The sequence below is a fragment of the Pteropus vampyrus genome, unplaced genomic scaffold (assembly GCF_000151845.1).
Source record: "Pteropus vampyrus isolate Shadow unplaced genomic scaffold, Pvam_2.0 Scaffold4, whole genome shotgun sequence".
NCBI lineage: Eukaryota > Metazoa > Chordata > Mammalia > Chiroptera > Pteropodidae > Pteropus > Pteropus vampyrus.
Genome location: NW_011888785.1, coordinates 7,233,693 through 7,254,253, shown reverse-complemented (window position 1 = coordinate 7,254,253; position 20,561 = coordinate 7,233,693). Strand labels below are relative to the sequence as shown.

The following is a 20,561-nucleotide window of genomic DNA, read 5'->3' as shown; positions in this document are numbered from 1 at the left end:
GGCAAGCAAGCCGGGCTGCAGGTTTGGAGGATCGAGAAGCTGGAGCTGGTGCCAGTGCCAGAGAGCGTTTACGGCGACTTCTACGTCGGGGATGCCTACCTGGTGCTGCACACGGCAAAGGCGAGCCGAGGTTTCACCTACCGTCTGCACTTCTGGCTGGGTAAGGGCCGCAGAGTGCCGGACCCCGTCGCACCCAGTTCGGGAAGAGGGGAGGCCACAGCGGGGGAGGAGAAACCGATTTGTCAGTTTGGGGAAGGGAGGCGCAAACGGAACTGACCTGGAGACCTGTCGCAGCAGTCGCGCCCCCGCGGGGCTGGCCAACATCTCCCCACCAGAGCCCACTCCTGCAAACGCGGGGCTCAGCAGTCTTATCCCACTACTTTGACCTTTGTCGTGTCTATCTCCTGGGTTTTGGAGCTGGTTCCTCCCCCTTTCACCTTCCACCTCCAAACCTCACTCTCTTCCATGGCCGCTGCTCGTTGCACCGGGCGCTGGCCAAGTTCCTCTCACCTGCCGACAAGTTCAGTCCTGGTTTCCCTGTCAGGGAGAAGATGAAGTCAGACAAGTCTGTGGGAATCCGCTGCAGCTGGCGAGTTGTTTGGTGTTCTAGTTAATTCTTTTTTTTTTTTTTTTTTTTTTGCCTGCTTTAAATCAGGATCCCTCTTGCACCACGCTACTTGCAGGTGTGACTAACAAATTCCTCTTTATTAGGGTGCTGGCCACCTTGGATGGAATAAGGAAACAAATAATTTAATAGTTTTAAATGAGCCGATTTATTGTAATTATTTTTAAACTTATTATGTAGTTGTTTGAGCAAAATGGCTCTTTCAGCAGTAATTATTTTGGGCTGCACTCGGGCCAGGCTGTCAGGACACTGGGCCTTGTGTGTTCTACTTTTTTCACCTTCTACTTTTACTCGTAAACATCCTGAATGTCCAACCTCTCCCTGTGGGATCCTGAGCCAGTGGGCACACCCCATCTAACAACGTTCTGATTATCTGAGCCTCATTGCCTTCTTTGAAATCTATCTTGCCTCCCCTGGACTTGTGTTTGTTATTTTTACTTTTACTCCTGAGCATATGGGAAAAAAAACACACAAAACCACATTCACATGTTTTAAAGACTGTGAAAGCCATCATTTTTATTTCTAACATTGGAAGATTTTAAGAAAGAAAACAGTAGGAAACATTGAGATGTGACGTTCTCAATATTAGCACTTAGAGCAGACACTTCAAATGGCAAATATATAGAGGAAGGCAAGACTGTTTTCATTACGGCTTTTGATATTAAAATGTTGTGCTTGCTTGAAGATGTTGAAGCTGAGTTCCAAACTCACTTTGGTTTCCCATTGTAATGTCATTCACTATTCCTAGTATAGTGATCTATTTATATTTTATACCTGAAAACACTGAAACCATAATATATAACCCTGTTCATGAATGAACGATGCCAGATATAATAATAATGTCCTCACCTTGGTCTTTCTATCCAAAACTTGGATCCGGAATGAATAAAAGTCTCTGAAATGTTACATTTTTCATTTTGGTGACTTGAAATGTGAAAGAACTTCATATCTTGCTGTAGACAACAGCTGAGTTTGACTTTGTCAGAAGATTGCAAGAGCTTCCAACAGTTTTTGAACTCAATAGTTTCATTCTCATTCAAATAAGGTATTTAAGCACTATGTTTTTTAGGGTTTACAGAGAATCATAATTAACTCTTAATTATTCATTTAGTGCTCACTAATTTAAAAAAATGTAATAGAAAATGCTTTGGGCAGAAACATTGTCTTAAAGATCTGCTAAAACTAAAGTTAATAGTGTGTTAATTAATAAGTTAATTTCTTCAGCGATTATTCAGTGTGCCCAGAATTTTATAAGGCATTTTTACATATGAATAATTTATGAACCTTTCTGAAAGTTTATAATCTCAAAAGTACAATAAAGCAAAACATGATGCAACACAGGTAAAATATGATAAGCACTGTGAAAGAGACACTCAGTGGCTGTGGTTAGGGTAATCAGAGATATCTGGATAAAAAGGAAAATGAAGATAAGTGGGAACCATTTTGTGTTAAGAGAAAATCATGGGGAACATGGAAAAGTTTAGAGTAAAATAGTCAACAGGCTTTTAGATGGAATTGTTCAGCAGCTCTTCCTACTTCTGTTCCCTGAAGCACGCTGGATTGCATCTAAAATATTCTACTTAAAGATCTAAATTCAGATGAATTCATGAGGATTAATCAGACAGATTGAGAGAGTTTTAAGAGGGAGAGCTGAAAGTTCAAGGAAAAAGTAAGTTTGACTAAAAAAAATATCACTTGGGAGGAAGGTGTGAAAAAGAGAAGTTAAAATCAAACTGGGATGAAAAAGGCACAAAGGGTAGAAATGAAGAAATAAGCCTAGTATGAGGAAGAAAGGGGAAAAGGAAGAAGTGGTACATAAAATAGGAGAGTGGAGAGAGTTATCTTTCCTGGTCTCTCCCTCAGTGTCTTTCCATAATACCCTTGCATATCTCAGATTATTTCATTTTACTATTTTTCTTTTTCTTTACAAAGTAAGAATTTGTATTGGTCCTTCCTAAAAACAGACAACAACAAAATATCACCTAGCGGTTTAAATTCATCCACCCTCTCTTTCTGGGTACTTATAGCATCGTGTCTATGGTCAGGACTGAATGATAAATCTACTCTCTGTCACATCCCAGACCTATGATACAAAAAACCCCACCCTCACCATTTCTCCTTGTCATTTTTAAACTTTACAAAAATATGTTTGAGAACAACAAACATTTATGGTATAACTTCTCTGTGGTAGACTCTTAATTACTATAGCTGTATACTGAATAATAATATCAAATAACAGTTATTCTTCCTAACTTTTTTTTTTTTTTTGGTCAAGATTGTTTTACCTATTCTAGGCCCTGTGCCTTTTCAGATAAATTTTATAATAAACTTGTCTAATCTATAATAAACCTTGCTGTGATTTTGATAGGAATAGCATTAAGCCTGTAGATCATTTTTTGGGGAAAATTGACATGTTTATTGTATTGAGTGTTACAATCCATGAAAACTATATCTGTAAATTTATTAAGGTCTTTGATTCTTTTCATCAGGACTTGTAATTTTTAATTGTCTACCTGTTTTGTTAAGTATATACCTTAGTATTTCAGTTTTGGGGAGTGATCGTAAATGGTATTGTGCTTTTAACTTCAATTTCTGAATGTTCACTGTTTCTATATAAAAATGAGACTGCCTTTTGTTATTGACTAATCTTTACCCTACTATCTTGCTGAATACACTTATTCTGGGAAACTTTATTTTTTTATTTTTTATTTTATAGATTCCTTAGGATTTTCTATGTAGATGATTCTGTCATCTCCAAATAGAAACAATAGAAACATTTTTATTCTCTTTTCAATCTGTATGTTCTTTTTTCTTATTGCAGTGGTTAGAAATTCCTTTATGATGTTGACTAATAGTAAGAGTAGACATCCTTGCCTTGTTCCTGATTTTAGTAAGAAAGCATTCAGTGTTTCACCATTAAGGATTATGTTAGCTGTACGTTTTTGTAGATGAACAAATTGAGGATGTTCCCCTGTATTCCTATCTTGGCAAAAGTTTTTATCATGAATGGATGCTTGATTAACCTAGTTATCAAATCTCCCTTTCAATCTATGTTTTGTATATAAAACACCACATCCCCAAAACAATTTTAGGAAATTTACAGCATATATACAAATATAAAATAATGTAACATAAAATAACACAACACAAAACAACATATCATGAAAGACATCAGTAAAATTAGCATAGTGAAAATAAGTGAAGCAGAGTTCATACAGAAAATTTCTGAGCATGTGCTAAAATTTTATCATGATACAGCTGAATTTGATTCTAGTTTTGACATTCAAAGGCTGATATTGGCTTCATTAAAACCTTTTAGTCTCTTTAGAGCAGCAGTCCCCAACCTTTTTGGCACCAGGAACCAGTGCTCCTATAAGAATCTAATGCCTGATGATCTAAGGTGAAGCGGAGGAGGTGATGCTAGTGCTGGGGAGCAGCTGCAAATACAGATGAAGCTTCGCTAACTGGCCCACCACTCACTTCCTGCTGAGTGGCCCAGTTCCTAACAGCCCATGGACATGTACCGGTCCACAGCCCTGGGGTTGAGGACTCCTTCTTTAGAACAAGGACCAATTTAGTCATATTGGTATTCCCTGATGTAGCACAGTACATAAACATCAACAAACATAATTTAACTTACTTCTAATTTAAATTAATTCATTAATTGCATGCCTGTTCGTTTATATCTACCTGAAGAGATTCGGGTTTCAACTTGTACTCAAGAATGTTTATGCCAAATACATCATCCCTAATATCTTTGATATTAACCTTGATTTAAGTTTCCCTTTTAAAGCATCTCTGTATAATCTACATCTATGCCTTTATGTATGGAAGAATGGACAGAAGAATGACACTAAAGTTATTTTGGACTGCAAAATTATATCTGTGTTTTTTTTATGTGTGTGACATAATTTTCTTTGACCACAGTAAGTTTACAAAATTTATATCGCGTCAAATCCTCTTGTAGCTACTGAGAATATATTTGATACCCAGGTCCCCCTTTGAAAGTGAGGACGGATTTTTAAAGAAGTCCATTTCTTTCTTCAGTATAGCTGACTGATGTTCTTTCTTCAACTTTGGTGAATATTCTGAACTGGGGTTTCAGGTGAACTATGGTATTGCTACAGCTTCTAAACTTTTATGCATCAGTTATCCATGGAGGAAAATAACTTATGTCTATGACCACAAAATTTTACAGCTGAGAATCCGAGTGTGTGTGTGTGTGTGTATACATACATACATACATACATACATATATATATAGTATTGTAGTTTCTAAGAGCCTGCGCTTCAGAGTCATAGAAACCTGGCTGAGTCACAGTCTTCCAAAGGTCAACTTTATGACCCCAGAGAAGTTACTCAGCTTCTCTAAGCATCCATTTCCTTTGTCGTAGCATAGTAGGAAATAGTTTCTGCTGCAAGGAGTTGCTTGAAAATTAAATGAGGTCATTCAGATAAAAACTAGCACAGGTTCTGGCCCATAGCAAGGGTACTATAAAGTGTAAATGTTTGCTATTTTTATTTCTAGAATCATTTATGATTTTTACACAGTTCAGATGTATTAAGAGTTTTGAAGTGTCTTATTTGAAGTCCCCTCAGGATGGTCCTGGATCTGATTTTCACATACACTAAAAATGCTGTTTCTTCAGAATTAGTATGTCAACCTCAGTGAGGTTGTCTGGATGTGATCTGTGTTAGAATTGTGAAAATTAAATGTCACTTGTGTCTTAAATTTCTGGGATAGTACTACATACATTGACATTCAATAGATGTTAGCATGCTGGTTGCATTACTTTCTTATTTCCTTCGGAGAACATTATCCCTAGTGAAGTAGTGAAGTGGGACACTGGAACTCAAAATTAGGGTAAGGTCAAGTTCCATACATTTCTCATTCTAAAAACTATTTGCTTTTCAGAAGTTGTTTAGCTATTGCTTATGATGTACATATTTCTCACAAATAGTATCATATTTGATGCTTACAGATTAATGCTAATAAAGACTAAAACAATTGTAAAATGTTTTTATAGCCTGATCTTATTGACTACCAAATGAATCTGAATCTTACTAGAATATATCATTGTATCTTCCTGAGAATATTATGACAATGGTATTTCTTTTTAAGAATTGGAAGGCATGAACAAATAATTCTGTTAGTGTAAAAATAATATTTTATATTTCACCATTTCTGCTAAAAGATTATTCTGTTGATGATTTGTTGTGTTGATATATAATTCAAAGAAAATTTCTGAATTTTTTTACATCAACCTTAATCCTTTTCCTTGCTTGATAAATGAGGTTCTGTCATTTTCTGTTTCAGGAAAGGAGTGTACTCAGGATGAAAGCACAGCAGCTGCCATCTTTACTGTTCAGATGGACGACTATTTGGGTGGCAAGCCAGTGCAGAATAGAGAACTTCAAGGCTGTGAGTCTACTGATTTTGTTGGCTATTTCAAAGGAGGTCTAAAATACAAGGTAAGTGGTTCTCGCAAACGGTTTCTGTTATGATCTTCTTTCTCTTCCTATCCATCCATACCTCATGTCTTCATAGAACAAAAGTACTTTAAGGGCAGAGTTTTTGTTTTTGTTTTTGTTTTAATCTGTTTTGTTTACAGTACCTGTTTTGAGTATAGGTACTCAACAAATGTTTATGGAATGTATAGGGCAATATGTGAACTATTCTTGATTTCATTTAATAGTTAATTTTTAATAAAGTTAAGAGCTTTCAGTTGTATTTTCCCAAAGAATTATTAAAATTAAGTTACTTCAATATTGGTAAATTGAGAATCAGTAGTTTTTGTTTTGCTATTCTAGAGAATCTCTGAATTTGCTACAAGTAACCATGACTTGAGAATCTCAATTATTCTGGAATATCTTAATATAGCATTTATAACAATTATAACTACAGTTAATACAAAGAACTACACACATATTCCCCATATAGTATGATTTAATCTTGGAAACAATACAAATGAAACAATTGAGTTGAAGACATGTATGGTTGAATCTCACAAATTTAAATGCTAATACATTGGCACACACACACACATATACACACTGTTTATATGTATTGGTTTGAAACTAATCATCAAATGGCTTATGTCAGAAAACAAAAACAAATAGTTAAATAGTTCTAGTCCTGTAATGCATTTTCAGTAAAAGATGACTTTATTCTGAAAATCTCCTAGTGACCCTTTATATCCTTCACAATCCCGCCTGCCCCATGAGGGTTCAGATGAAGTGTGAGGAATACCCTTCCTGGACAAACATTCTAGAAACAATACTTTTCAAAATCAAACTTGCTCCAGTAGATGTTCTGCAGACCTCACTACTTCACCCCTCAAGAATATTAGTCTAGTGAAGACCTAAGACCCCAGAGCTGAACTAGAGTTCTGAGTATATATGAAATGTGCCTACTACAATGCCAGGGTTTATTTCTACTCTTACCTGATCAGAGAATTAGTTGAATATTTTGTGATGCCATTGAGGTCAGGACAGAACACTTATATGTTCTCCTCTCTCTCTTGAAATCGTTTTTTCACTCTAGACTATCAATTGCCCTAAATATGAAATTATTAGCTCTCATTTTATTTAATTCACATGCATTCCTACAGTTTATGTAAAATGATCCTGAAACCTCCTTTATGTCAATGAACTCAACGTTTCTAATAAGCTAGTTACTAAAATGATCATTATAAACCCATTTTTGTCACATATGACTTGTTTCCCTCAGGGCAAGTATATAAATTTTGTGCCTTTTTCTCGAATACACAATGGGTATAAGGATTGAGGAATAAATGAGATAATAAAATACCTACATAGTACATACAAAATCAGTAGGAATTTACATTACTATTAATCCTTCTGGTTAACAGGACTTCTGAAATCAAACTTTGGGATACATATTTAAAAATGGATATGATAAAGTAATTTTATAGTTAGTAGATAATTATTTTCTAATTATCAACATTAAAACTAACACAAATCAGCATCTTTTAGAAAGAGGATGTTTGCAAATGGAGGTTAAATTTATCGGCAAAAAAATCAGTTCTCTATCTTATCATTAGTGACATTGAGCAAACAGTGTATACAGTTACAACAATACTTGATAGGAAATGTAGAAGCAGAAATAACCACCCAGAATAGCAAAGACTATTATGTTATACTTAATTTCATCTTTATAAGGATGTGCTAAGCAGTTCATGTATAGTATTTCTTCTAATCCAAACAACAACCCTGTGGTGCAGTTTCTATCATCATGCTATTAAAATAAGTAAACAGAAGCTTAGAGAGACTGTAACTTGACAAGGCCTAATAGCTGGTATGTGTCTGCGTGACCATCTGACTCCAGTGCCTAAGCTGGTAATTATTATACTACAATGCTCTCAACATAGATATATGGTTCAATAGTCAGGACAAATTTTTTATGTCTGCTTGGAATGGGCAAAAGCCTACTGTTACCAAGTCGGCAACAAGCATATTTAGTTGTCATATGTAATGTAAAGATTCAGCTAGGAGACGTTAAGATCATCTTCTCACGTCATTCCATTGACTTCAGATTTTTCTCTGTGAGGTATTTTAGGAAAAGGTTATAGAGGACTGTTACTTACACTGCTCCCTTATATTAAATCTCTGGTTAATCACACCTTTCCCAAGGTCAAGAAGACCCAGCCTTAAGCCGTGATTGTAAATAGCAACAATCAGACATCTTTTGGCCCGCAAAACTGTACTTATGGTGCCACTAATTTAGAGGACCTTGTTCTTGAATGAAAACATCCACCCTGTTTTCATTCTGTAGACTAGGTAGAGGCAGAGAGTTTCTAGAGTTGATTCAAATGATATTCACAGAATTACTTACTGTTTGATACAGACGTGTATGAAACTTAATGTTTGTGTGTGTGTTCGTGTGCATGCATGCGTGCATTTTTGGCATCAAATATTAAAGACAAAATTAGTTTTTAAAATATTGTTAAATGTGTATAGACTATATACCACCCTGATGTTTCACCATATGAATTAGCCTAAATGTTGTATATGTATTCTCAGTCTAAATCTATTCTGTATTTTAGAACTTTTTCAGATTACAGTGTTCCTATACTTTTTTTTCATTAGATTACAATATACTTATTGAAAAAAAACTGAAATGACCAAGAACAACAGTAGTATATAGATGAAGACTTGTATTTATTTTTATTATATAATACTTTGTTCAGTGGAGAAATATGGCAATCTTTGTAAAATTGTGGACTGGGGAATTATATATTTCTGAAAATTTGTGGTTATAATTATCCAGAGGTCAACATTTAGCTCATACTAACAAAACCTATTCAAACCTAGTCAAAAACTATTCATGAGGGCCTTTTCCTGGAGAATGGGGAAAATTTTAAGTTAATGGAAATATAAAGAATGTGCTAATGATTACATGTGCATCTTAACCTCCTTTTTTAGATTCACCGTATATGCTTTTGTAATAAATTTGAAAGTTGAATTATTTTATAGGTTTTTTATACTGATGATTTTTCTTACCATATTATAGGAGACCTTTGATCAATAAATGACTAAGATTTGTTTATACTGCATGTTTATTACGCACATTACCTCATAAGTAATTGTGGAAATAAGTAAAGATTATTGTTCCTAAATTAATTAGGAAAAAAAGATAAAGGTTGACTTTAAATAATTCAAGAAGATGTACTGTACTTGATACAGTTAATAATTTTCCTTCAACATTTCTTAAAGAGGTTGTATTTTTGTTTTGTTTTGGGTGTTTTGTTTTGTTTTTGGTTGGAGATGTGCAACCAAGACACTGTATCTCTCTTAATTTAAATTATGAACACCGAGACCTGGCATATTTAGTAAACTTTTTACCAGAAAGTAAATAAGAGAGGTGATTTTTTTTTTATTGTGAAAGCAAGGACCATAAATAGTAGCAGCCCATACGTGGCTCACTGTTAACTTCCCTTCTCTGTCTGACACTGTGGCAGTGGGCACTTTGGGTGCCTCATTCTCTGGGCACTCCTCATCTGTTACCTCTGACTTGTTACCTCGGACTCTCCTTCAGCCTCCTGTTGTCTTCTTTCTTAAAATCTTTGTCTGCCTTCTCACTCCATGACTTGAGAATAATTAGTTCCCAAAAGACAAGAGTTACAGCTTCTTTTTGTTTATATATCAGGTTTTATACAACTGAAGTTTCTCAGTAAATATTTGCAATATTAAACTGAATGGTTGAAATTGGAAGGATAAAGAGCCTAAACATTTTTTTAAAAAATTGTTGATTAGCCAAAAAATTCTCATTTAAAATTTTTCACATGCTTTGAGGTGGCTATTTTATCTTGGCTTGACAGGCAGTTTTGGCACTAATATCTGGTTTTATACATGGCTGTGTCTAGTTTAAGTCTCATTTGTTTTGTTTTCTGTTTTTCTCCCACCGATCAGGCTGGAGGTGTGGCATCTGGACTAAATCATGTTCTCACAAATGACTTGACCGCCCAGAGACTCCTGCATGTCAAAGGCCGGAGAGTGGTCAGGGCCACGGAAGTTCCCCTCAGCTGGGACAGTTTCAACAAGGGTGACTGCTTCATCATTGACCTTGGCACTGTAAGTTTTATAGACACATGTAGCTATGTAAAGGAAAGTAGATTGTCTTTAGATCAAATCTGATGTATATGTCATGAAAGATAATCACTTTTTCTAAACATTGGTAAGAGGTCATGTTTATGTGAGATGCAATCATATCATGTGAGTAATTGACTAGTATTTAAATGACATATAAAGAGGGCCTTCAAAGTTTTTATTTTCTTTTGATATATTTAGAATGGAATAGCGATTTAGTTCTTTCTACTATAGCACAGAACTTGAATAATTTTTAATATATTTCCCCTTCTCTGTGAACAGCGCTTCCTCTAATTATTTTTGTTTTTAATGGTGTGTGGGAAAACATTGTTTGAGGGTAAAATTGATTTCTCGAGAAAGCAAAGGTTCTAGAATTTCAAATGAACACAGTATAAGTCCATGTTCAGCCTGCCTGAAGAGTTTTGAGCAATATCCCTTACACACACACACCATACTATTTCGCTCTTTTTAATTATCTTAGGGTTATTAAAAGAACAAACACAGGTAGAAATATCAAGTATTATCTTAACAGGATAAACAACAATGTATTATATCTGACTTATGTTTTCTTACAGGAAAAGAAAGAGGCCTCTCTAATGTCAAGTAAACTAAATTATTATTGTGACAAGGAAGTATTATTGCAAAACTCTAGTAGGTTGAATTTAAGTTGTGTCTTTACAACTTTGTAAGGTTTTAAAAGTAGAAATAAAAGGCATTTTCTACCGCTGAAAACCCATGTGCAATTGCAGAGAAGGCAAGAAAGTGGAGAGCACGTTTATGATGGCCTTCTCCTTTTTTCTCACGATCATCATTCTTATTACATCCCATACATCAGCATTCTACTCGCCATCCCTAACATTTCTGGGTCTAGCGTTATACAGACACTTGATTTGACCTGTATTGCTTCAGTTAGCATGAGGCTTGAAGTGGCTGTGGGACTTACTCAGGGTTGCACAGTCACCAATGGTGAAGCCAGGATTAGACACTCGGTACAGTATGTCTGATTCCCACCAGAGCATTTGTTTTATTGCCTCTCTTTTGAGAAGTATTTTTTGGGAAAGCATCAGACAGAAGCAAGAAGAGTTCATTCCATATGCATAGAAAAGGGACACTAAAGATTTTGAAAATGAAGCTTCAAAGTTCTGTTTAAGCAATATTAATTTAGCAACAGAACAAAGATTAAATGTGTTATTAATGGTTTGGAAAATGACCCCAAGCTGTAAACTTTATTGATTTCCCTAAATAAGGGTACACATATTATTTTATTACCATTAATATATAATCCAGCTGCTTTCTTGGATCACACTAGCTTATGTGCAGATCATAATGCCCAAAGTACAATTGACAGTGTCACACTTAGACATCTGCACCCAAAATGACAGTACTCTTGCCCTGAATCTCACAATAAATTTCGTGAAAAAGTCCTTTTCAACTTTAAATGTTAACCTGTTCCCCTAACCAAATTTAAGTTCTGACCCTCAGATCAAGGCAGAAAACAAATGCTTTTCCGCCCCTTCGTTCCCCTGCAGCCATCACTGTAAGTAAATAACCACATGTGTCATCAAGCCCCATAGTTCCAAAAACAGTTACAACATTCAGAGTCTCGCAAAGCCTATACACAATAATTAATTGCCTATCTCAAATTTCATCTTAACCACTTACACTTTAAAGCCCTTTATCCCTTTGTAAAGTACTTTTACTTATAAGATGGTATTTTTCATAGAGAAAGGGGACCTCAGTTTGCATCCAAGTTTACTGTAATCTCAGATTCTTATCCGTTAAAGTCAGGTATTTGATTAGATGATCTCTAGGGCCCCTAAATGAGAGATACTTCCCAGTGATAACATAATTAATATAATTAATCACTGCCATCTGCCATTACTTGAAAATATTTCTTTTCTAAAAAAAAAACAACAAAATCTTTTTATGAGTAATATAATTGCTCTACAAATGTAATAGCTTCTTTATCCTGAATAGTGTTCAGTTCAGCTCTCCAAAAACCCACTCTTTGATCTTGAGCAAGTCCTTAACCTCTCCAGGCCTTAACTTCCTGATTTATTTATTTTTTTCATCTTGACTCTGGTTTCTAATGACATTTCTGACCTTAGCTGGCTATGATTCAGTCTCATCTGATACATAGTCACAACTGGAAACGGCAATTATCATCCCAGTTTCACAAGAGGAGAAAAAGCCTTAGAAGGGGAGAACAAGTCATTTGCATTAATACAAGTGGAGTGGTGATCTGGGATAGAAATTGTTTTTTATTTTTACTCCTAGGTCACGTCCTTTTTACTACACTAATTGAACTTGGTAATGTATAAGATGGTATGGCTCTATAATGAAATATCTTGCAACAGTTTCAAAAATTTTGGAATTCAGAATGGATTATGTTTACTCTAGCTTAGCATTTACTGAAAATAATAGTATTAATGAAATCATTTATTATTTTGTTGAACAAGTATTGAGTTTCCACAATGGGCTAATAGGTGGGTGCTATGGTAGACAGATTATTGTTCTAGTAACACTTACTACTTCCCATACGTAATGTTTACCTGTGAGAATATGACCCACAAATCCAGGCTCATAAATAATGGATGGTCTCTATTATAAGATTCAAGGACATTCATCTGTTTAATAGTAAAATATCTTTATTTTCTACAGTTAATTATCCTTAATAACTTTCAAGTTGTCACTTGCTCTCATGCCTGGTTAGAGACATCGGAATGATTTTGTTGCAGAGACGCCTGAGTTTGATTATCTCTTCTTCTGTGGAAGTTTCCTGTACTCCAAAAGGATACCCCGTTAGGAATCAAGCACTGGATTCCTGAGTACAGTGGAACACATACCCACATGAGCTCTGTTTATGTTACTAACCTTTAACCAGTTGGTATGTTGCCAAAAGTTACTAAATGATAATAAGATTTGGCAGTTACCTTGGGGACTTTATTTTGGGGTGTGTCACAGTAAACAAAAAAAGGTATGGAACCAAAATTTTCTCTACCGTAACATTTTAATATTGAGTTAATTATTTAGTCACCACCTTCTGCACTATAGAGCACACAAAAAAAGTGCAATTTCTTCAAGTTTGTTTCATTACCCAAATATGAAAAAGGTAGTTTAGATGTCTAAATCTTTCTCTCATTGAAAGCCAGCTGGCCAACACTAAAGTAATGGATATAAACTAAATCCTATATCTTGATTGTTTGAGGGAAGTTAGCTTTTTGATAAACCATCATTATTATTAGTATATGCCACGTACTTTAAAAACATTTACTGTAATAGGATTTTAGACTACAGTAAATATTCCCTAGGTGTGACAATGTAACCTCCTCAATTTAAGCACAGGATTATAAAATTATCCATTTAATCACTCCAAAGGTTAAGAAAATCATTTTAGAGGATGATTTGGATAAGTTGTCTTATATTTAGTGTGTTTTCAGAAAATAATATGGAACATGGCTAGATCTCAGTAATTTAGAATTTACTATGTCATTGGAAAATGCTTTTGAACCATATATTTTAATGTTGGTGAATTTATACATCATTGTTTTCCCACCATTTTTAAAGATATGATGTATTATAGAAGTTAAATAATACATCACATCTAACTATATTACAACAAAGCCATAACTACAGAATATGAATGATAATGAAAAAGTCTGTATTCTTAAAGTTTGGCATCTAGAATTAACTCTTTTAGAAATATATGTTTGAATCAGCTACTGGTGGAGAATTACCAGAGCGGGAATTTCTGTGGTGAGTTCTGCATGTTGTTTCCTTGTTAACTTGTTTGGTTAGTTTTACAGCTTTGTCCTACTCCCTTGCTATTTATAACTTATCACCCCCTCTCTCATTGTTCAGTCATGCTTCTTTAAAAAAACAGTCTACACTTCCTCATTTACCAGTCAGTCTTCAAGCCACATTTTACTCCCACTATTTCTTTGAAACTTTTATTCCGATGGGCATAATGCCTTCCGCTAAATCCAGTGGACACTTTATCATTATCCATTTGATTCCTGTGCTGCAGTAGACACTTGATCATTCCCTTCTACTTCAGCCTCACTCCTCCGATGGCTCGCTGCTTATCCTTCCTTTCAAGCTACTCTTTCTCATTCTTCCTCACACATTCTGCCCACCTCCTCAATATTTTGTTTTTGTTTTTTTTGTTTGTTTGTTTTAAGGATTCTACTTTTGATCATTATCTCTTCTTTTTACATTCTTCCTGTGCAAACTTATCTTCACCCAAATTCTCAAGTTCTCACCCACTGGTAAATCTCAATTTTATAGCGTGATTCAGACCTCTTGCCTGAGTCTATGTCAGTGTTTTAGACTGCCTCTCAGGTGTTTCAGCTTGTGTGCATCATGAGAACTTGAAACTCGACAAGTCTAAAAATGGAACTCATCAACTTCACCCTCTCATCCAACATTTTTTCTTATTGTCCTTATCTTGTAAATGGCACCACCATTCAATCAGGCCCTCAAACTCTAAAACCAGGAGTCATCCTGAGAAATTCTCTAAATTGCTGCACATTCACTCAGTCATATGCCTAGCCTACTCTACTCCCTAAGTGTCTCTTGAATCTTTCCTGTCCTCTTCATCACCGTGATACTCTCTCAGTGCCCTGTGTATGACACTGTCCCTCAGGTCTCCATGCTTTTGCTCCTGTACACATTGTTTCCTTTGCCTAGAATACTCTCTTCTGTGTCACCTTTCTCCAGTAAGCATCTGATATCAACTCATCCTTAAATACTCAACTTTCCTTTTTTATAATGTGTTTCCTGACCTCTACCTCTTCTCCTTTCACTACATTGCACCCCTGTAGATAAGATAAGGCACACCCTTATCTTAACTTTCCTATCACCATCCAGAGATTTGCTTCTCAGCACTTTCCACTTTACCTGTGCATTCACTTATTAGCTTCACTCATTCACTTTCTTCCTAGTATAAGGCTCAGAACTTAGTCATTCAACAAATGACTAAGCATACAATCTCATGTAGTTATGTGTATAAAGATGTAATTTTCTTTATTCATCTATAGCTTAACCTGACTTTATTGACAAGCTTCTAAGTCCACAGGAAAGTTAAAAATAAAATAATCTTACTTATTAAGGTGCAGTTTGTTTACCATTAAAGCAATTCAAACTTATCCTACCCTTCCCCTTTTTCAATCCCTCAGCTTAGAATGCATGTGTGAGTCTGGTTTACAGTCCTCAGACCTCTTTCCTCTCTAATTTCATCAATGCATAGCCATTTCACTCATCCTTGAGCTTTGGGAATTGGTTTCTGTCTCAATATGTTTGCTGGAATATAGTCATGGCCTCACTTTGGTCTTCCAATATGCCCACCTATCCACTGCAAGACACTCTTCAGTTCTGTCAGCCACTACTGCACCTCCCCACTCAGGAATTCTGCCTTGCTTTTCCTGTGCCACACTGAGAGTTGTGGGGACATTGTATTCACATTGCGCCAGTACCCCTGGGTCCAACTGCTTAGACACTACCTTGTTGTTTCTGCTCTGATGCTCAGGGTCATGTGTAAATATATGACAAATATGTTGTAGAGGAAGCGTACCGAGCTCTTCTCAAAGGTGCATTGCACCTGATCAAATTTTGTAGTTCTATAATCTCTTACTTTCCTCTTCTTGGGCCTCACAAACTAGTCTTACATCATTTCACACTGTCGCCTACTCCATAGTCTCTGCAATACACTCTAGCCTCTAAAGCCAAGGCTCTGTTCTTGATATGTAAAACCAACTTTCTAGACTACATCCTCACTCTTCCCCCGCAAAACTTGTACTCTAGCATAGTCCAGGTTCTTTAAAATGATGTTGGCTTTCAGACTTTTTTCTCTCCTATGACTTAAAAATGCTTATTTTAGGGGTGGCTCCATAGCGTAGTGGTTATTAGCACATCTGCTTTACACACAGAAGGTCCTGGGTCTGTGCCCCAGGTGGACCATACCCCAGGTGCACCAGGCCCCCTGCGTGTGCCAGGCCCCCTGAGTGCGTCGGGGGCGGGGGGTGCGGTGCGCCAGGCCCCAGGGGAGCCTGGCCCCGGTTGTGCCTGGCCCCAGGTGCATGCCAGGAGCTTGTGGGAGGAGATGCCCTGCCTTCAGAGATCCAGTTCTTAAGGGGAAGCGGCAACATCCATAAATCAGTGGTAGAAGTGTGGCGGGGAGGAATTAGAAAGGGGAAAAAAAATGCTTATTTTAAAACTAAAAACTAAGCAAAATCTTCTTTGTTCTTGATTAATTTGTCTTTATCCCAAAGTAATGCTACCACTAGACTTATAAAGAGAGAGACTTGAGACAATAAGAAAAGATAATGAGCAAGATAAACTTAATCTTAAATCTCTAAAATTTACCCTGCAGTAAAAGTAGGAGTGAATGGCATTTATCGTGTGCTTAGTATGTGCTGTACCTGGAGTATAAGGGTGAAAATGTCTAAAGGTGCTGGAACATTTAGGAATCATATGCCCAAAGAACCAATAAGTCAGTTAAAAATAGTTGCACCAAGTTTTGTGGCTGGCAGAACTGGTTTTTGATAAAATGTGATGATAAAACTTCTTTAGTGTGCCAAATACTTTGACTAGTAGAGAGAACATAATTTCACCTACTCTCACCATCACTACAAAAAGAACCCTCCAAAGTTGTCTCCTGGTCCCAGTAAGTGGTATCACTACCAGCAGCCAAGCTGGAATGGTCCAAAGTCATTTGCCCCTTTCTCTGTCCTCCAGGACACATCTGAAGGACATCGTTGACCAATCCTGTAGACTTTAGCCTTCCAAATGTCCCTCAATTCTTCTCTTTCTTTCAATTACCATTACTCTGTCCTAGTTAACATGCAATTGCTTCCCTTCCGGTCATCAAGCTGTCAGTGTCCCTGCATACCCATTCAATTCATCTTCTTCAGTCAGAGGTAATTTTTTAAAAACACATATATATGTCATTGATGGATATCGAGTTGGCTTGGCTTTGAACAACAACCGAATAGAACATAAATTACTATTTGTTTATCCAAAAACAAAAATGTCATGTTTTCAAATTTTGAAATTAAAAAAAAAAAGGTAGATTCCTGGAGTTATTGCACAAATAATCATCATTTTTAAGCTATGCTTAGAGAACCTCCAGCCTAGAGGTATAGCTGAATGAACTTCTGTATTCGATTAACTAGATCTAAGAGAAAACTAAACAGTAAAAATAAAGCCAGTAGAAACAAGGATAAAAAAGAGGTCTGTTCCCCCTTCTCCTTTATAACATTTTAGATGTGTCTAGAATAAGTAACTTAGAAAAGGACAGAAAGGTAGCAAGTCTATGCTGAGTTATTTGCACATGTTATGAGTCAACATCACATGGTCTGTTTGGGGTGTTCCTTTAAACTTGGCTTCGGAAATCTGGCTTCCCTTCTAGGGCATCATCGAGTCTCATTTTATTTCTGCTCTTATTTCCCATCCAGAAATGAAGTTTGGCTGCACTTTGATGTTTTACTGGTTAACTCTGACTATGCAGTTTAAAGGAAATTGTAGAAACCTCTAGTTTGCCCCCAATATCCTTGTTTCTATTAAATATCACTCATTTGCTTTTATTTCTTGTTATTAGCAGACCAAACTAACTTCTAGCAACAGGTTGTCTTTGCTCTCCTATTTCTTCCTTTTCCAATTATCCAGAGTAATTTTGTTTTCCTTTGAGAGCTTGCATATTAAAAATTAACTATGGTACCACAAACTTCTACTAGAGAATGTTCATGGGCTATATATATGCACAGCCATAAATTTCAACCAGAATTTAAATGCTCTTCATTCTGAACTGAATAGATACTCCCACATTTACAGGGAGTTTTTATATCCCTTCCCTAAAGAAATATAACATTTAGTGCTGAGTTATTAAATTCTTTAGGATCTTAGAGTGTAAAATAGTTGCCTCTGAAACCATGTTTGCTTTATGATTTTCCATGTCTAGTATACTTAAACTGGGTTTGTGAAAGATTTTTCTTTTAAATCCCATTAAAGTATTGTAAATAAAACAATTTAAGTTATAATGAAAACTTTTTGTTATAATAATACAGATCAACCTATCTCATCAATCCAGACATTATTAAGCTTTATGCAGAATTTTTTCTGTAGCTCACTCCCTCAAAAAACAAATGAACAAAACCCCCCCAAAACCAGGGTAAGTTGAATTGTTGAATTATAGGAGAGAATTTTTCAAGCCGGGTGCCAACTGAGTACAAAGTTTCCTTGTGCACAGAGCAGTGAAGTAGTCTTAACCAACATCCTCTAAATAGAGTAAGCGTTGAGCAGCATAGTTTATTAATAGTACTACAAACACACATGTATTTTAGCACAGTAGAGCTCTGTTAAATGAGATGCCCTAAACACATCACCCACACATGGTGGAATATAAATTGCTCAGATTTAATGAAATGCCAAAATTCTGTTTTAAGGTTTTAAATGTGCTGCTGCCATAATTGAATAAACTATATTTGCATAAAAAAATAATTAGCATTGAATGAAAAGTGTGTTTTAATTATTCAACTGTTTCAACAATTCTAGCTTTTAGCAGTTTATAATTATAATCCATATTTTATTGCATTTCTTATCTGAATTAATCATTGAAAATTAAGTCTAGTGGATAAGATGTCACTTTTATAGGAATAGTAGCACAAAATAAGGTGAAAATAATGAGTAAGCATAACCCGAAGCATTCATTTTCATGCTCAATAAGAAATGTTCTGTAACACTTTCTTTAGTAATTTAGAAAACTTCATTCTAAAAGTTTTATTAATTTATGAATATTTCCTAGATATGTTTTTGCTATTTTAAAGGTAGAAAATGTGGTCTCTAAGCAATGGTGACTATTTTCTACAACATTTATCTGTGAATTGATACTGCACGTAAAAACTCTCAATCCAAAGGAATATTGAAAATATTTTGGGACCCATAGAATGTTGTAAAATTCTACATTAATAATTATGTTCATATAATTATTATCTACAATTCATTTTTAAACACATTTTACCAAGTTTGCATAATGCTTTACAGATGCTAATAAAATCTGATTTTATATAATCTCTTTGAAGTAGATGAGAAGTCATTATACAACTAAGGGAGAACATAAACATCTGTTAGATTATATAAATACAGAGCAAGTCAGTAATAAAAGTTGCTAATAAGTTTGAGAAATCTAGAGAGCTAACTTATGATCTATCTACTAAATTTCACTGTGGTGTAAATATTAGAAGTTTGCTTTCTCAGGCCTACTGAGAAAAGAATCATTTGCAAAATCATATGGAATATGGTAGGAAAAGAATCTGAGCTAAGAGCCTACACGAACCCAGGAGAGGAGCCTACTTGGCTGTACTGGGTAATTAGATATTACAGGTTCCCTGTAGTGCCTGCAGGGTACCATGTGCTGAAGGTGACCAGCAGTGCTTCTCAGCCCTGCAAGAATGCTAGAATCACCTGGGGAGCATTTGACAAACACAGCTGCCCAGAATACACCTGAAAGTGTTTAAGGATAGAGCTCAGATAGCTGTATTTAAAAAATCACCTTACTATTCCAACTCCTAATTTAATGCTTAGCAATTAGGCATTGATTGATCATTGGGAATCATTTGTTTTCACTCTTTATGACTGCCAACCTGGGCATGGTATTCATATTGCCATCCAAATGTGAGCTTCATATTCAGATGCCCAAATATAGAAAAGAGGTTAGAGAGGAAACAATAGAAATGCACGATTCTCTTAGAAACAATAGAAATGCTCCTTGGCCATGTTGAATGTATCAGATTCTTGAATGAAAGGGATTTTTACCTATAAAGCCTTGAATTTGTAAAACGTATACTTTAGTCATAAAAAGGAATACGGAATAGGTCGATCAGGAACAGGGTCGGGTAAGAGGTTAGAGAGACTGTCCACAGGCCTGTATGGTTCAAGGTTGTACCCCCAGGGCCTGGAAGAGATCCTGCCCCATTTTAGGCAACCAGCAAACTGTTTTTGAATGAAGAAATAACTCTGGACTGGAAATGTTTTGTAATCAGAGAAAAGAGCCAATGTCTTTGAATGCTTGGGTGCTCTTTTATTTTGCTGTTGTTAATTTATTTGTGCTTTTAAAAATTGCAAATGCAAGATCACATAGCCACAAAATGGCCACCAAGCTCTGTCTCCTTCATACTTAACCACTATGCTGACTGCCTCTCCAAGACTGACTAGTTGAAGTATGTGTGAAAATGTTTTGAAAACCTATAAATGTAGTGCAAATATATTATTAGCATTAGTTGTCTACATGTCAGTCTCTCCTGCTAGTTTTCTCTCATTCATCTCTATCCCC

The 20,561-nt window shown here is 35.7% G+C and overlaps 1 protein-coding gene across 1 annotated transcript in view; it reads left to right on the top strand.

Annotated features, from left to right (window-relative positions):
- SCIN (scinderin) overlaps window positions 1-20,561 on the top strand; it is a 72,352-nt gene that overhangs the window by 3,686 nt on the left and 48,105 nt on the right. The window contains exons 2-4 of the mRNA XM_023532519.1: window positions 7-160; window positions 5,943-6,097; window positions 10,058-10,219. Coding sequence (XP_023388287.1) covers window positions 7-160; window positions 5,943-6,097; window positions 10,058-10,219 — 471 coding nt within the window. The remainder of the gene's footprint in view (window positions 1-6; window positions 161-5,942; window positions 6,098-10,057; window positions 10,220-20,561) is intronic.